This window comes from Gracilinanus agilis, chromosome 5, assembly GCF_016433145.1.
Source record: "Gracilinanus agilis isolate LMUSP501 chromosome 5, AgileGrace, whole genome shotgun sequence".
Classification (NCBI taxonomy): Eukaryota; Metazoa; Chordata; class Mammalia; order Didelphimorphia; family Didelphidae; genus Gracilinanus; species Gracilinanus agilis.
Genome location: NC_058134.1, coordinates 206,680,417 through 206,695,776, shown reverse-complemented (window position 1 = coordinate 206,695,776; position 15,360 = coordinate 206,680,417). Strand labels below are relative to the sequence as shown.

Sequence of the window (15,360 nt, the reverse complement as noted above, 5' to 3'; positions counted from 1 at the left end):
TAAAGTAAAGACTACTTCATACTAATATTTAATGAATTGTATTACTGAAGTTTTTAGACAAATTTTTTAGCAAAGTGTTTTAAGGTATTTAATATCTAATATGGCAGACTAGTAAACAAATCTGAATCAATAAGTCATATATAGGAAATAATTCACAGAGGACAGGCACTAGAATTGCAAAGGCTTGGTAAGGCTTCCTTTAAGCTAGGAATTGAAGCCAGGAGGCTGGAGGATATTCTCGGCAAGAGGGCAGACAGTGAAAATGCCCAGAGCCAAGATGAAGTTTCTTGTATAAGGAAAGTTAAGGAGGCTAGTGTCAATAGATCACAGAGAACATGATGGTGAAGGCAAGAACGTATAATGTGTAAAAAGATGGGAAAGTTAGGGACAGGAGATGGGTTTTAAAGGGTTTGAATGAGAAAACAGAGGATTTTGTATTGATTGATCTTGGAGGTGATGGGAGGCCCACTGGAGTTTACTGAGCAAATGGGGATAGAGGTGGGGGGAACATGATCAGATCTGCACTTTAGAAAAATCAGTTAGAGGGTGAATAGAGAATGTAATAGAATGGGGAAAAGCTTGAGGCAGGCTGATCCAACAGAAAGCTAATGCAAAAGTCCAGGCATAAGGATAAGAGCCAGAAAAAAAGAGAAATCAACAGTCCTTGGCAATGTGCTGAATACTAGGGAATAGAAACAGTGAGGAATCAAAGATGACACCGAGGTTGCAAGTCTAGTAGGCTGGGAAAATGTTGGTGCTTTATTCCAAAGTAAAATAAGGAAGCTGAGGGGTGGCCGAGGGGACCAGGTTGGGTGGAAAAATACTGAGTTCAGTTTTTGATATGATGAATTGAAGATATCTATTTAATATGCAGCTAAGGATATCTAAAAGGTTGTTGGAGATGTGAGATTGGAGGTCAGCAGAGAGACAGGAGCAGGAAAGAAAGACATGAGAATCATCAGCATAGAAATGGTAATCAAATCCATGGGAACTGATGAGACCTTTAAGTGAAGTAGTATAGAAGGAGAAGAGAAGAGGGCTCAGAACAGAAACCTGACAGGCACAGTTTATGGGCATGATCTGCATGAGGATCTAGCAAGTGAGATAGAGGAGTGGTCAGATAAGCTGGAAGACAACCAGAAGAGATGATGTCCTGAAAACCTAGAGAGAAGAGGGTGACTGCAGAGGACAAGGAGAACAAGGTCTGAGAAGAGGTCACTGGAATTATCAATTAGCAGATTACTGGTACCTGTGAAGAAAGCAGTTCGAATGAAGTTAGAAGCCTTCAAGGGACTAAGGGACTAAGAAGAGAGGGGGAAGAGAAACAATATTAATCGCAGGAGTCTGTATGGCACAGGGCCGAGAATATGGCTCTAGAAAGTCAGCCCTGGGTTCATAACTGGCCTCTGGGAGTGACTGTGGCCATGTTACCTGACCCTCTGAAGCCTAATTTTTCTTATCTCTACAAAAAGAGTTCAAAACTAGAGGGATTCCTTGATCTTTTGCCAATCTCTATGATCTTATGATTTTTAACAAAGGCTCCTATTTTCACATTAGAGAGCCTGGATCTAGGACAAAACTTTTTCAGCATAAGCTTCTATATCAATGACCATCAAAGCTGGGAACCAACATTAAATGAGGACATATCCTGATCAAACACCTGGATGCTCCTTTTTCAAGTTAGCAGTCAAGTCAGCTACCCTTCACACAATGAAGAACACTTGCCTGCAAGTAGGTCAAATATTTATCATCTCTGCTTTACAGATAAAGAAAATTAGAAACAGAGAAGACGGGAATTGATGAAGGCCTCAGAGGACATCAGCATATGGCCAGGGCTGAGACCAAAATCTTTCAACTCTCAATCTAGTATTCTTCTCACATCATGCTCCCTCATATTTTAAAGAATATTGAAGATTCACATAATATTGTGTTAGATGAAAGATTATAAACTTCTAACTATGATCACAAGCAGTCACATCTCCCAAATGACAATATTAATAAATACTAATAAAAATTTCTTTTGCCTAAATATGAGATTTCTTTTTCTTTTTGACTGAATCTGTAAGGTGCTACAAGGTGCTACATGAAATCTTAAGTTATATACAAATGTCACAGACTAGAATAAAAAAATTCTGGATCCTGCAAATTCAAATAGCCTCTGGCCATTTCTGGATCAGTAGAAGAACAATTCTATCGATCAAGTGGCATAATTTCAAGTGCTCTGTAGTATAAGGATCATATAAAATAAACAAAAACCTAGATATTAAACAGTTCTTTCAAAAATCTACATCTGCATTCTCCATTCCTCCTCACATACTATTGAACTCCAAAGGAGGAAATTCTCAAACCATGCTGACTGGGTTAACTACAAATTTATATTACACAATTTCACTTGGACCAACACTGGTACATGCCAATCCTTTTGCTCTACTTAGTGGTTCCCATACTTTTTTGGCCTACTGTTCCCTTTCCAGAAAAAATATTACTTAGCCCCCTGGAAATTAATTTTTTTAATTTTAATAGCAATTAATAGGAAAGATAAATGCACCTGTGGCCATCACCGCCCCCTGGATCGCTGCAGCACCCACTTTGGGAATCACTGCCTACCTAAATGTCCCTTCATCTTATTTCCCACAGCATATACTCTAAACTTTACAAATAGTCTTCAGCACACTGCCTTGTATTTCAATGAAAAAAGCCCCTTCTTCTCCACATCTCTACATCTGATCTTATCTCAACCCTAAATTCTCTTTTCCTTTCTTCCAAAGGAAGAGGTGGCATTTCTCTCTGCCAATTATCAGCACGCTCCCCCTACCTTGGATCCCATTCCCTCCTATCATTTCTAGAAACTTGCCCTTTCTATCTCTCATTTTCCATTTCTTCTTATCTAACTGTCTCATTCCTTGCTACAAGAAACACTCAGATCTTCATTCATACTTAAAAAAATTTCATGTGACATGACAATTCTCTCAAACTATCACACTACAGTTCTCCTTTCTTTCTCAGACAAACTACAAGGAAAAGTAGTTTAAGCTTGCTTTTCAACCCACTGCAATCTGGAGGCTGATCTCACTACCATGAAACTACTTTCAACAACCAAAACTGAGAAATCTGATGAGTCCTCTTTTCAGTATTTTTTTTAAAACTCTTACCTTCTTTCTCAGAATTGATAATAAATATCAGTTCCAAGGCAGAAAAGGGCTAGGCAACCGGGGTTAAGTGAGTTGCCCAGGATCATTCAGGTAGAAACTGAGACCAAATTTGAACTCAAGACCTTCAGGCTCCAGGCCTGGCACTCTATCTACTAAGCCACCTGGCTGCCCCCTCTTCTCTGTTTTTATTTGTCTTGACCTCTTCAGTATTTGATATACTGCTCTTTCCTTTTTTCTACACAGCTTCCCATAAAGCTCCCACTAGATATCCCACAGACAAACTCAATATACTCAAACTAGGACTCATTACGATTTCCATCCTCCTCAAACCTTCCTTCCCATCTTTCCAGATCTGCTCATTCAATTGAAGGTTCCGTTAATTTTGAGAAGTCAGTGATTTATTTAAAATTATTAATATTCTAACTTCTTCCTTCTCCCTCGCCACTCATATCCATTCATTTCCCAAGCCTTGTCAAACATATCTCATCAGCATCTCCTATACGCTTCCACTTTTCTCCACTTAGAAAACCATCATTTAAGAACAGGCCCTCACCATCTCTCCTCAGAACAATTATAAGAAATTCTCAAATGGTCCCTCTGACTCCAGTCTTTACCCTTGTCTGCAAGCAAAGGAATCAAAAATTGATCTTTCTAAAGCACAGGCAGGGTTATGTCACTCCAATAAAAAGTCCTCTGTTAGGTATTTAAACATTCTAACTCTAGCCTGTATTTTCTGTATTTTCAGAGTTATCTAACATTCTTTAATCTCATGTGCTCTAGATGCCAGCCAAGTTGGCTTACTTCCTCTACATGACATTCCTCTGACCAAGCCTTAGTACAGTCAGGCTCCCAAGACTGGAAAGAACTCCTCCACTTCCACTAAATCATTTAATCTCTCATTTTGTTTAAGGCTAACCTCAAGTGCCTGATCCTACTCCAGTTCTAACCTGATCACCTCATTTGCTAGTGTTCTTTGTTCCCAAAACCTGGAAATTAGTGTGGTTTTAATTTTGTATGTACTTCCTATTAACTTCTATACATTTTTTACTTCCCTGCAATAAAATGTAAGCTTCACAAAGGTGAGGACAGTATCATTTTTGTTTGGCACAAAACCAAGAACACAGTGGGAGCTGAATAAATTCTTGTTGAATGAAGAAATGAGTAAATATTTTCCTTGTAACTTTAAAATAATCTTGTAGTATATAGGCAATAAAGGCAGAGGATCATGGAAGCCGGATTTGAATCTAGGTATTCCTGACTTCAAGGCCAACATTTTATTTGGACAAGTTGCATAAACTCTCTGGGTTTTAGTTTCCTCATTTGTAAAATGGGGGTTTATATTGAGGTCAGTTTCTCTAAATCTATGATTCTAAAACATTATGCTATTTTTAATTTAAAGTTTCTTTTATTCTTTTTAATCTTTCCTAAGAAATAACCTTACTTTCACCTAATCATGGTGAAAGCATTATAAGTGGGTATGGGCATTTACATTTATACATAAAGTCAAAAACAAATAAAAGGCAGAAGTAGACAAATCTTTTTCATATATGTGAAGTCATCCAAATAACTAGATGTCAGCCAAAAGAAAAGAACATGCATTTCTCTCTTTAAAGGACAAAGAACTATACATAGCAATATTAGGTATGCTCACTATAATGAGGGTCAATTACTGGCAGACCTTGATATGGAAAAAAATGTTAGAAACACAAATTAATACTCTGCAATTCTATATATTGTGAAGATGTTCTTATTCCTGAGAAGAGTTTTTAAATCTAAAAATAATGTGAATAACACTCCTAGAAACATCTGCCTTATATGAATGAAGGACATGAAATGAGTTAACTTTAGGCATTAAAAATGCCAAATGTCCATAATGTGGTACTGAACAACAAAAGTAGAATAACCTAATATGAATAAAGTATAAAAAGAATGAAGGTAACTAAAATAGAAGACTGTAGCACACACCTCAATTTGTCTAAAATCAGGTAAGAAACAGGAAAAAATAAAGATTTGACATAAATGGTTGCTCTTTAATTCTCTTCAAGCAAATTCTCAGCAAGAAGCAGTCCTGGCAAGAATGGCAATATCAATTCTGAACAGTAAGAAACTTTATATAACATTTACTTTCCCAGCAGATCCCAAACAAACTTCCTCTCACTGTAAAGACCAACATGTGGTATGGAGGATGCAGTTTGTGAGAGAGGCTTTCTGAGAAACAGCATGAGCAAGAGAAAGAAAAATCATACACACACCAAGACTGGCACCAGTGGATGGAGAGATGAAGAAATTCAAATGACAATTTATGAGAACAGTCACACCTACACACAGGAAAAATTGTGGAGCAGCAATACAAAAAGCAAATGGTTTGGGGAGGAAAACAAACAAAAATAGCCACATAATCACTTCAATAATGGAACAGGAAAAAAAAAAAAGTATGTGGTTTTCCCAATAGTTTTTCCACATGTAAAGTACTGAATAAGTATAAAGAAAGACTGAAATAGAGGCTCCATCAAATGTAAAGGTTGATAGAAACTAAAATAAATGTTTTCTTTCAGACAGACAAACTTTGAGTCACAAAGAAAAACATTCATAGAGTATATTGGTTTTATGGTAAAATCAAGATACAAAATCCATAAAGGTAGGAAAAGTTTAAGAGATAGTTACCACTAAATCCAGCCAAAAATACATGGTTTAAGGGGATTAGAAATAAAAGAAGTCTAAGATAAAGGAGAAATAGATTGATGATCCTTGTTTCACCAAGGTTTAACTATATGCAAATTATTTTACCCTTATCTCCACTTCCTTATTGGCAAAAGGAGATACTCTATAAAGTCTCCTGCACTTCAAATTTTTATAATATATTCCCATCTAAGAACACAGTACAAAAACAATTATATGGGTCTGGAATAGATTGAAAAGTTTTTTTAAACCCTTACTTTCTTTTTTAGAATCAGTAAAAGTATTGGTTCCAAGGCAGAAGTGTAGTAAGGACTAGGCAGTGGGGATTAAGTGACTTGCTCAGGGTCACCCAGTTAGGAAGTATCTGAGCCCAGATTTTAACTTAACTCAGGACCTCCCATTTCTAGGCCTTGCTTTTAATTCACAAAGTTGTCTTGGCTGCCCTCAATTGAAATTTTTAAAAGGTCAAAATTTTTTAGTTTATACATTACAAAAATGTAGCATTACATGCCAAAAAGGGCAAAAGGGCCCACAGTTTTCTAGCTTTTCAAGACATGTTTGATGGATGAATTATAATGGCTAATAAAAGCAGTGATTTGCCATAATTCTCAAAAACAAACCACTATTTATTTCTTTTTAAAATTATACCCAAATCCCAAAGAAAGTGCTGCTAGAGTGAAATACTGAATTTGTTTTCTCCTTTTTACAAGTGAAGATATAGGAAAAAAAAAATATTTTAAATAAATAAATAAGTGGATTCTATGAGACTTTCTAAACATAATCCTCACTACCACAAGATTAGAAACACTAATAAATCAAAAAATGTTTCCCAGCTGTGTGACCCTGGGCAAGTCACTTGACCCCCATTGCCTACCCTTACCAATCTTCCACCTATAAGTCAATACACAGAAGTTAAGGGTTTAAAAAAAAATGTTTAATAAAAATTTACTAATTGTTTTACAATTGTTGAACATATGAAGACAACACAAACACACACAAATAAATGAGTGTAGACAAAAATAAAAGAAAATAAGACTAGTATCTAACCTTAGACACTTTTGGTTAATTATGGCTTGAAAATATAGTTTGAAGGGCTGAATATACCATAATTTGAGACAATTAATACAGAAGGCAGTTACAAATCTCAGTTACTTAAACTTGTTACTTGTGTTATTGGAAATTTCGGGGTCCTTGAACTACATTTCCCATGAGTCTACTGGCTTCCTATCTTGCGTGATGATATAGACAGTTACATAATGATGTAGACAGAAGAATAAAAACTGAGGGGCTAGTTTTTCACTTCCTCTTTTGCTCCTGATCCGGCAGGTAATGGCGGGTCTTTTAAACAGCCTAAGCTAGCATGGCACATGGCTTTATTTTCTGATGGCTACTAATAAATCTATAAAAACCATAATATTTTTAAAGTTATCTTTTTAGATTCATTTTATTTCTTATATTGATGGCAACCAACTGAAGTTTGGAAAGCAGATTCTCAATTTAATGTGTTATTAATTCTCAGGGTAGGCTGTATGTATTATAATCCATAATGTAAAGTTTAAATTCTTTTGAGAGTAATTTCAGGATAAGAAATTTGCCATCTCCCCAGAATCTAGACAATGAATCTATTTGGAGAAGGCACCATGAAGATGCCTGAAGAAATCTATACTGCATCAAGAAGATCCAGAATGAACTTTGGGGTGCAGTTGATTGAACTATGGGGAGTTGAATGCATTTGTTTTGAATGTACACTCTTATGCCAAAGGGTACTGCCCCCTAATTCGCTTTTTGTTAATGCGCCTAGCAATCATTGGATTATTGGTTTTGTCTTCTTTTCTTTTATCCCCAAATTTCTGTAATTTAAAAATTAGTTATGTTTATAAGAGCCTTCAGGGAGACCAGTTGCCCTCTGCTCTCAGGGGGGAATGTGTTATTAGAAATTTCAGGGTCCTTGAACTACATTTCCCATAAACCCACTGGCTTGCTGTCTCACGTGATGATGTAGAAAGTGTAAGAAAATATTTGACAGCCATGTTGAAGTCAAGATGATGGACAGTTACCGGCTTAGAATGTGGAATGGACTGAGCTTGGCAGGAGCCTGAAAGGAGCCAGGGCAGTTAGGCTCGGTTATAAAAGGCAGGGATTTGAACCCATCTGGGATCTCTGTTGTGAGATAGTTGGGTGAAAGGTGGATTGGATAGGCCTAGCTTGTGTTCTATTCATTCATCAACCAGCAACCAGCTTTCAACTGTTTCATCAATCCCTGTTTCCTGAATTACATTTATCAAGAAGACCAATAAACCTATCATTCAGCAGGATAATCTTGACTTTAGGTTGGGGCTTGTCTGGCCTCAACCAGGCTGTTAACAACCAAAAATTTTGACCATCAATATATGAGAAAGGATTCATCAATAATATAATCATCTTAATATAGTTAAAGATTTCTTACTCCTGCTTTCCCAGCCATAACTCAGCTCCTCCTCCCCTAGATCTATTAGACATTAAATCATCTTTAAAACTATAACTTGCCTGACCTTCATCAAAGATCTAGTGGGCTTTAGTAGATTATAGCTTGTGCCATCTTAAGGGAAGAGGCTTATTATATTCCTTCAACATTAGTGATCAAATCCACAGTCGGAAAGGCGTTATCAAAGGCACAGGGCTTCAGTTGGGCAGAGTGAGCTGAATATTTCTATCAGCAGATTCCTTGCTTGGCTCGTAGCCCTGTGATACTGTTGACATCTTGGGTTTGGTATAAGCAGATTCCATATCTACTTTGTAACATCAATTACAGTGGGTGATCCTTTGGGTTTACTATATTACCTAAGTGTTCCATTTAGGATTCAATACCCACAATTAACCTAGGCTCAAGATTGTACATAACAACAGAAGGATAAAAACTGAGGGGATGGTTTTGCACTTCCTCTTTTCCTCCTGATCCAACAGCATGGTGGCAGAAGGTAATGGTGGGTCTTTTAAACAGCCTAAGCTAGCATGGCATGTGGTTTTATTTTCTAATGGCTACTAATAAATCTATAAAAACCATAATATTTTAAAGCTATCTTTTTTATATTAATTTTACTTCTTACACACTGCAACAATGGAAAATGTAAAGTTATGGAATTTGGGTAGGGGTAGCGGTTCATTTTTCCCCAAACTCTAAGACTATAGAGTCCAGTATTTTTTAAAATAACAGACAAAAGTAGCTATATAGAATAGTAGTTTCAAATCACTGTCAGTATTTTCAGTATTAAGTATTAAGATGTATTCAGTATTACGTATTAAGATGACTTTTGGAACCTATTAACTTTTTGTTAACATTTGAAGGGGTTCCACTGGAAGATGTAGAAGAATTTAACATAATTGGTATTAACTGGTATTGAAAGTTTTACACATTCATATCTATGCTGTAAAAAGGAATTCTTTATTCCTTTTTTAATTTAATAGGGGACCTGGAGGTCCCCTTACCATAGAAATATGGAAACCACAGAGACAGGAAGTGGGGTAGGAAAAAGTTATAAAAGAGGCCAGGATGAGTTGGTGAGTCTGTCAGTTGCTGACAGTTAGAGATGGCAGTTGTGAGGAACTTGGCTGCTGGACATGAGTTGGTCATTGGTGGTTGGTTGCTGGTGGTGTGAGTTGGTGATTAGTTTGGTGGTTGGCAAATAGATATATTGATTCTGCCTGGTGAGCTTAGCTGAAGGATGATCATGAGGACTTTCTCTAAAAGCAGTTATATGCAGATATAGGCAGTTTTAGGTAGTAATTATAGGTAGTTAATAGGATAACTAGTATAGACATAAGGAAATTTTCTTTCTCTACCTCTTTCCTATATATCTCTCCTTTACTATATTCATTTACTATCTCTATTTTAATTAAACTTAATTGTTAATTGTTAAAAGTTGCTAAAAGATCCAACCATTCTGGAGGGCAATTTGGAACCATGCTCAAAGGGCTTTAAAAGACTGCCTACCCTTTGATCCAATCATACCACTGCTGGGTTTGTACCCCAAAGAGATAACTGAGGAAAAGACTTGTACAAAAATATTTATAGCCACACTCTTTGTGGTAGTAAAAAACTGGAAAATGAAGGGATGCCCTTCGATTGGGGAATGGCTAAAAAATTGTGGTATCTGTTGGTGATGGAATACTATTGTGCTCAAAGGAATAATGAACTGGAGGAATTCCACATGAATTGGAACAACCTCCAGGAATTGATGCAGAGTGAAAGGAGCAGAACCAGGAGAACCTTATACATAGAGACAGATACACTGTGGCACAATCCATTCTAATGGACTTCTCCACTAGCAGTAATACAATGATCCAAAACATTTCTGAGGGACTTATGAGAAAGAATGCTATCCACATCCAGAGAAAGAACTGTGGGAGCAGAAACACAGAAGAAAAACAATAAATTTAAAAAGCTGCTAGAAGTTTTCTTTTCTCTGGTTTAAAGGGATAATATTAATTTACAAATCTAATATATTTAATTAAAAGCTGCTCTCTTGTTTTGTCAAAAACCCTATTTTAAGCCTTAACAACATGTAAAAGTTGTTAAATCAATCAGAAAGGTTCAAAAACAGGAAGATTCTTGTGTTCAAATATTCTAATACCAAAATTCCAAGAAAATAACAAAGGAAATTCTCAATGAATTCTGTGAGCAGCTCTATTAAATAAAGCTGATAATGGAAATTTTAGATTTATATCCAGAGGCCCACAAAATCTTTTCCAACTGTTACCAAACTTTTCTTAACTCTCAATTTTGATGTCTCTAGTGAAAGAACTATCCACATATCCATCATTTTGAAAAACTCAAGAATTAAGAACCCAATTGAAACATAGCTAAATGAATAAAGTCCATTTCAACAGTGAATATTTCTAATATTTGGACTATCATTTAGAAAAACTCTTAGTAACCTCAATGAGTCTTAAGTTCTTGAATTACTACCTTTTATTCTACTAAATAATGTCATCATCCCCTTACTTTGCTAACCAGTGTGATAACTTCTAATGCTCTAAAAGAAATGAGAGTAACCGAGTTACACCAAAATGAATGATAAGGAGATTAATAAAGATTACAGTTTAAAATGGTTAAAGCTAGAATATGCTGCTTATCCCAACTCCCCAAAAAAGTTATAAATCAATATTTTAACTAGTCTAACTTCATCAGTCAACTTTCAATTTATACATTCTTACCTCTCCAGCTCAGCTATCTTCTTATCTTTATCATTCTTCTCATTTTCCATCTCCTTTAAAATTTCCAGAAGACGGTCTACCTCTGCCTGGGACTTACTGGATTCATCTCTATGCTGTGTAATTTCCTTCTCTAACTGCTGGATTCGGTCATTCATTTCTGGACTGCCTCTGGCTTCTAGTGTTGCTTCATGTGCCTATAAACAAAGCAGTACAAAGCTCATTAGAAACATGCACAAACACACAGACATACACAGAGCAATCAAACAAAAAATAATTATTAAGCCCCTGATATGTACTAAGCATTATCAATAAAATGAAAAAATGATAGTCCTGCCTTCAAGAAAGTTAAGACTGAAAGAAGTAGGGAGGGAGAGAGGAATTTATCAAGCACTTTAATTTGCTTAGCACCAATCTATGACCTTTATGAATACTATCTCATTTGATCTTCACAACTGTATACATGGAATTAGCTCACCCTTATTCATTCTTTAGACTTTAGCTACCAGGAATATGTCACCCCACCCAACTTAGAATTAAGTGGCGAGGGGGTAGGTCTGTGACCCACACGTGCTAGTAAGTGACAAATCAAAAACCAGTGGCTGCCCCCTGGGCAGACCGAAAAAAGGTTGAGGCTGCCATTTGTCTACATAGAACTGGCGGGTGGATGCAGGAAGTGACAAAACAAACTATCTTTTAAATATGATGGTAACTTCCTGTGAGGGGAGTTTGGCCTTTTGAACCTGGCCTTGAAGGAGCTCAGGTGAGACCTCAGACTGCTTCAGTTTGAACTGCCACCTGGGCAAGTTGGGCTGACTTCCTTTTCCTTGGTGTTTCTGGAGGCCCTGGCCTCAAGAGGCCTCTCTTCTTAGAGGAAGCCTTGTTGAATTAACAAAGCCTTGCCTGGTTTTACCTCCCCNTGCCATTTGTCCATGTAGAACTGGAAGGTGGACACAGGAAGCGACGCCAAGAACTATCTTTTAAATATGACGGTAACTTCCTGTGAGGGGAATTTGGCCCTTTGAACTTGGCCTTGGAGGAGCTCAGTTTGAAACCTCAGCCTGCTTCCTTTTGGACTGTCACGTAGGTGAATGAAGGCTGACTTCCTTTCCTTAGCTTTTCTGGAAACACCAGCCTCCGAAGAGGTCTCTCTTATTGGAGGAGGCCTTGTGGCTAGAAGCCTTGTTGAGTTAACCTCTGTGCCCCGCTTTGCTGGGGCCTCTGAAGCCCTCCCTGGTCTGGGCCTTTGGACCAGGCCGGAGTAACACACTCTCTCTCTCTCTCTCTCTCTCTCTCTCTCTCTCTCTCTCTCTCTCTCTCTCTCTCTCTCTCTCTCTCTCTCTCTCTCCCCCTCCCTTACCTTCACTCTTCCCAAATTGCAAATAAACCACCATAAAAGTCAGCCTGACTTGGGTCTTTTATTTTGGAATCAGGTAATCAATTCCTGGCGAACACACCTTTAAATATTAATATCCAGCCCAACCATAACCCGTTTCCCCTTTTACACAATATCCCTGGGAGGTAGATGCTATTTATATTTCCATTTTAAAGTTGAGGAAACTGAGATAAGTAGAGGTTACATGACTTGCCCAGGGTCACACAGCTAGTAAGTGTCCATGGTCAGTTTAGAACTCTAGGTCAAACTCTTTATCTACTACATCAGGGGGAAACAACATGTACCTATGCAGTCTATACAAAATACACACATGATAACCTGGAATGGGAAGGCATGAACAAACTGAAGGGCCAAGGAAAAATCTCTTGCAGAAGATTCTTAAAGGAAACAAGGGCCCCAAGAGGTGACAGTGAGGAAAGAGAACATTCCAGGCATGATAGAGAGCCCATGTAAAAGCACAGAGATTGTAAACAGAAAGTTATGTGTAAGGAACAGAAAGTAGATCATTATAGTTGGTCTTAAAGGATATAAGAAAAAGGAAGATATACTGGGTCCAGAAGGGTAGGAAGGGCCAGATTATGAAGAACTTAAAATGCTCAATGGAGAAGAGAATTGGATCCTAGAGGTAACAGGGATCTATGGAATTACTGAGTAGAGGAACAATGCAGTTAAATCGGTACCTTCAGAAAATCATTGAGTAAAAGATGGATTTGAGTGGAGGGATGGAAGAGAAATGTTCAGGGTAGAGAGATCAAATAAACCATTACAATAGTCTAAGATATAGGAATCTAGTGAACAAGGGGATATATATATATGAGAAATGCAGAAGTGGAAAAGTCACAATATGGCAACTGATTGGGCCTGTGAAGGAAGAAAGAGGAATTGAACGTGACACTAAAGATGCAAATCTAAGTGACTTGGAGGATGACCAGTGCTCTCCAAATAAAAATGAAATTTGGAAGTAGGGAAGATTTATGGGGAAAATAAGTTTTGCTTTGGATACAACTTTTCTTACACTCGTTCGTAAAGAAGAATTACATCTTACACAGAGGAAAGATTAGTGCGGGAGAATAAAATTGCATGTAGTCAAAATGATTTTGATACACATGGAAGGAACATTGTCAGAGTATCTTAAATATTTATTCTACCTTTTCCATTTCAACAGCCTCAGCTTTCTCATCTATAAAATGAGGAGACAGGACAAGATGGCCTATAAAGTTCTCTCCAGCTATAAATCTATTTATTTCTAACCTTGAAAATCTCTACATCATTTATAAAATAATGTGCAGTATCTTAAAACAGCTGTAGATTGAAAGGGCCTGCTTTCTATAAAAGATGACAATTTATATCAAATATCATATGAGTCTGAGATAGTCTCTAGGGAAACAACTGAATAAAAATTTTATTTTCCATGACAATCACAACTGTTATTGACCAAGAAAGAATAAGAATCAGGATTTCTACTAAGAAGAAAGGAACAGAAGCAGGTTAGGAATTAGATGTGAGGAAAAAGAGTGATAAGGAAGGAAACAAGCAAAGAGCATTTGTAGCTTGTATTAGGAGTTATCATCTCACCCTCCAAAATGCCCTATTCTTCCTGTGTCAGTAGTATATGGTAAGACAGGAAAGAAAGAAGCCAAAGAAGAGAAAGAGAGAAGAAATCCAAGTACAATCGTCTCTCTCAATGGCTTGATCAGCCAGGCAAATGCTAAATGACTGATGGCACTAGACTGGAAATCAGGAGACATGATTTCTCGGTCTTTGTAGCCATATGGAAAAAATTTGCCTCATCTCTCATTTGCCTCATCTCTCAAGTCTTGATTTCCAGTCTAGTGCGCTTCCAACTATAACTGTACTCCTTAGAGGGGTCAAACTTCTATGAGGTAACAGATTAGGTAGGAATAGAGGTAGAATATAATAATACATAATACTATGCATGCTTTGTGTCTTTTTTTTTTAAATTCTTTCCTTTCCCTTCCCTCTGTGCACATGCGCGCAGCACACCCTCCTACAGCATAAAGATACTGTAGGAATGAAGTACAGGAATACGGCATTTTAAACCTCTGAGATCACTACAAAGTATTTCTACTTGATAGTACTGGAGGTTCCTAACTCATGTACAATTTAAACATGGCAAGAAGAAACAGCATTTTTTAAAAAACCTTTTTCAATTGTGATTCCATTTTCAGACACTCTTCTTTCTTCTGCTCCAAAGCAATCTCCAGTGTCTTAAGTCTTGAATCTTTCTTTAGTCCTGAGGAAGCCAGAGAAGAAGCATGTTCCTTGAGGTCTAAGAGTGAAGCCTAAAAAAATAACAGATATCTGATATAAATTGACAACCAGAGGTCTCAAAATTTATCCCATGTCTGTTTCCAATTTTCACTCTACTGATATATAGGAATATATTTTTGTTTGAAAAGCAAAGGATCATTGTTAGAAGAGTCAGCTTTTTTCCATATTAAACTTAAATCTAATCTAAAGTCAAAGGGCGTTTAAGACTAGCTGAAAGTTATTCATATAGTCAAATAAAGAATTCCAGTTTTTTCAATTGTAATTAGGTCACACTTCTGTTACCCCATTCAATAATCCTGAATTGGAGTAAGCTCAATCATATAACAGTATTTCACTTTTACATGGAAAAGACTATACACCAGGTTCTACTATATATTTACATTTCTATAAACTTCCAAAGATAAGCATTCAAGGGGTAACTCTAATAGAGCTTATGTATTATCAGCTCACATGGCTTTAGGCCATTTTTGCTCTTTAGTTCACATACTTCACATGAAGGAGTATCTCCGAATGCATGCTAAACAGAAATTAAGTACCCTGTTGGCTGATGACAATTCCAGATTTCTCTGCTAATAACAAGAAATACTTCCAGATCTGAAGGTCAATAAATCCTTTCCTTTATTTTCACATTCTTTCTGCCTTACCATCATC

The 15,360-nt window shown here is 37.0% G+C and overlaps 1 protein-coding gene across 3 annotated transcripts in view; it reads right to left on the bottom strand.

Moving 5' to 3' along the window:
• Positions 1-15,360, bottom strand: part of ERC1 (ELKS/RAB6-interacting/CAST family member 1) — a 278,923-nt gene that overhangs the window by 168,762 nt on the left and 94,801 nt on the right. For all 3 annotated transcript variants that reach the window (XM_044678370.1, XM_044678371.1, XM_044678372.1), the window contains 2 exons: positions 14,580-14,720; positions 11,025-11,218 (listed from right to left, as the gene is read on the bottom strand). In XM_044678370.1, coding sequence (XP_044534305.1) covers positions 11,025-11,218; positions 14,580-14,720 — 335 coding nt within the window. The remainder of the gene's footprint in view (positions 1-11,024; positions 11,219-14,579; positions 14,721-15,360) is intronic.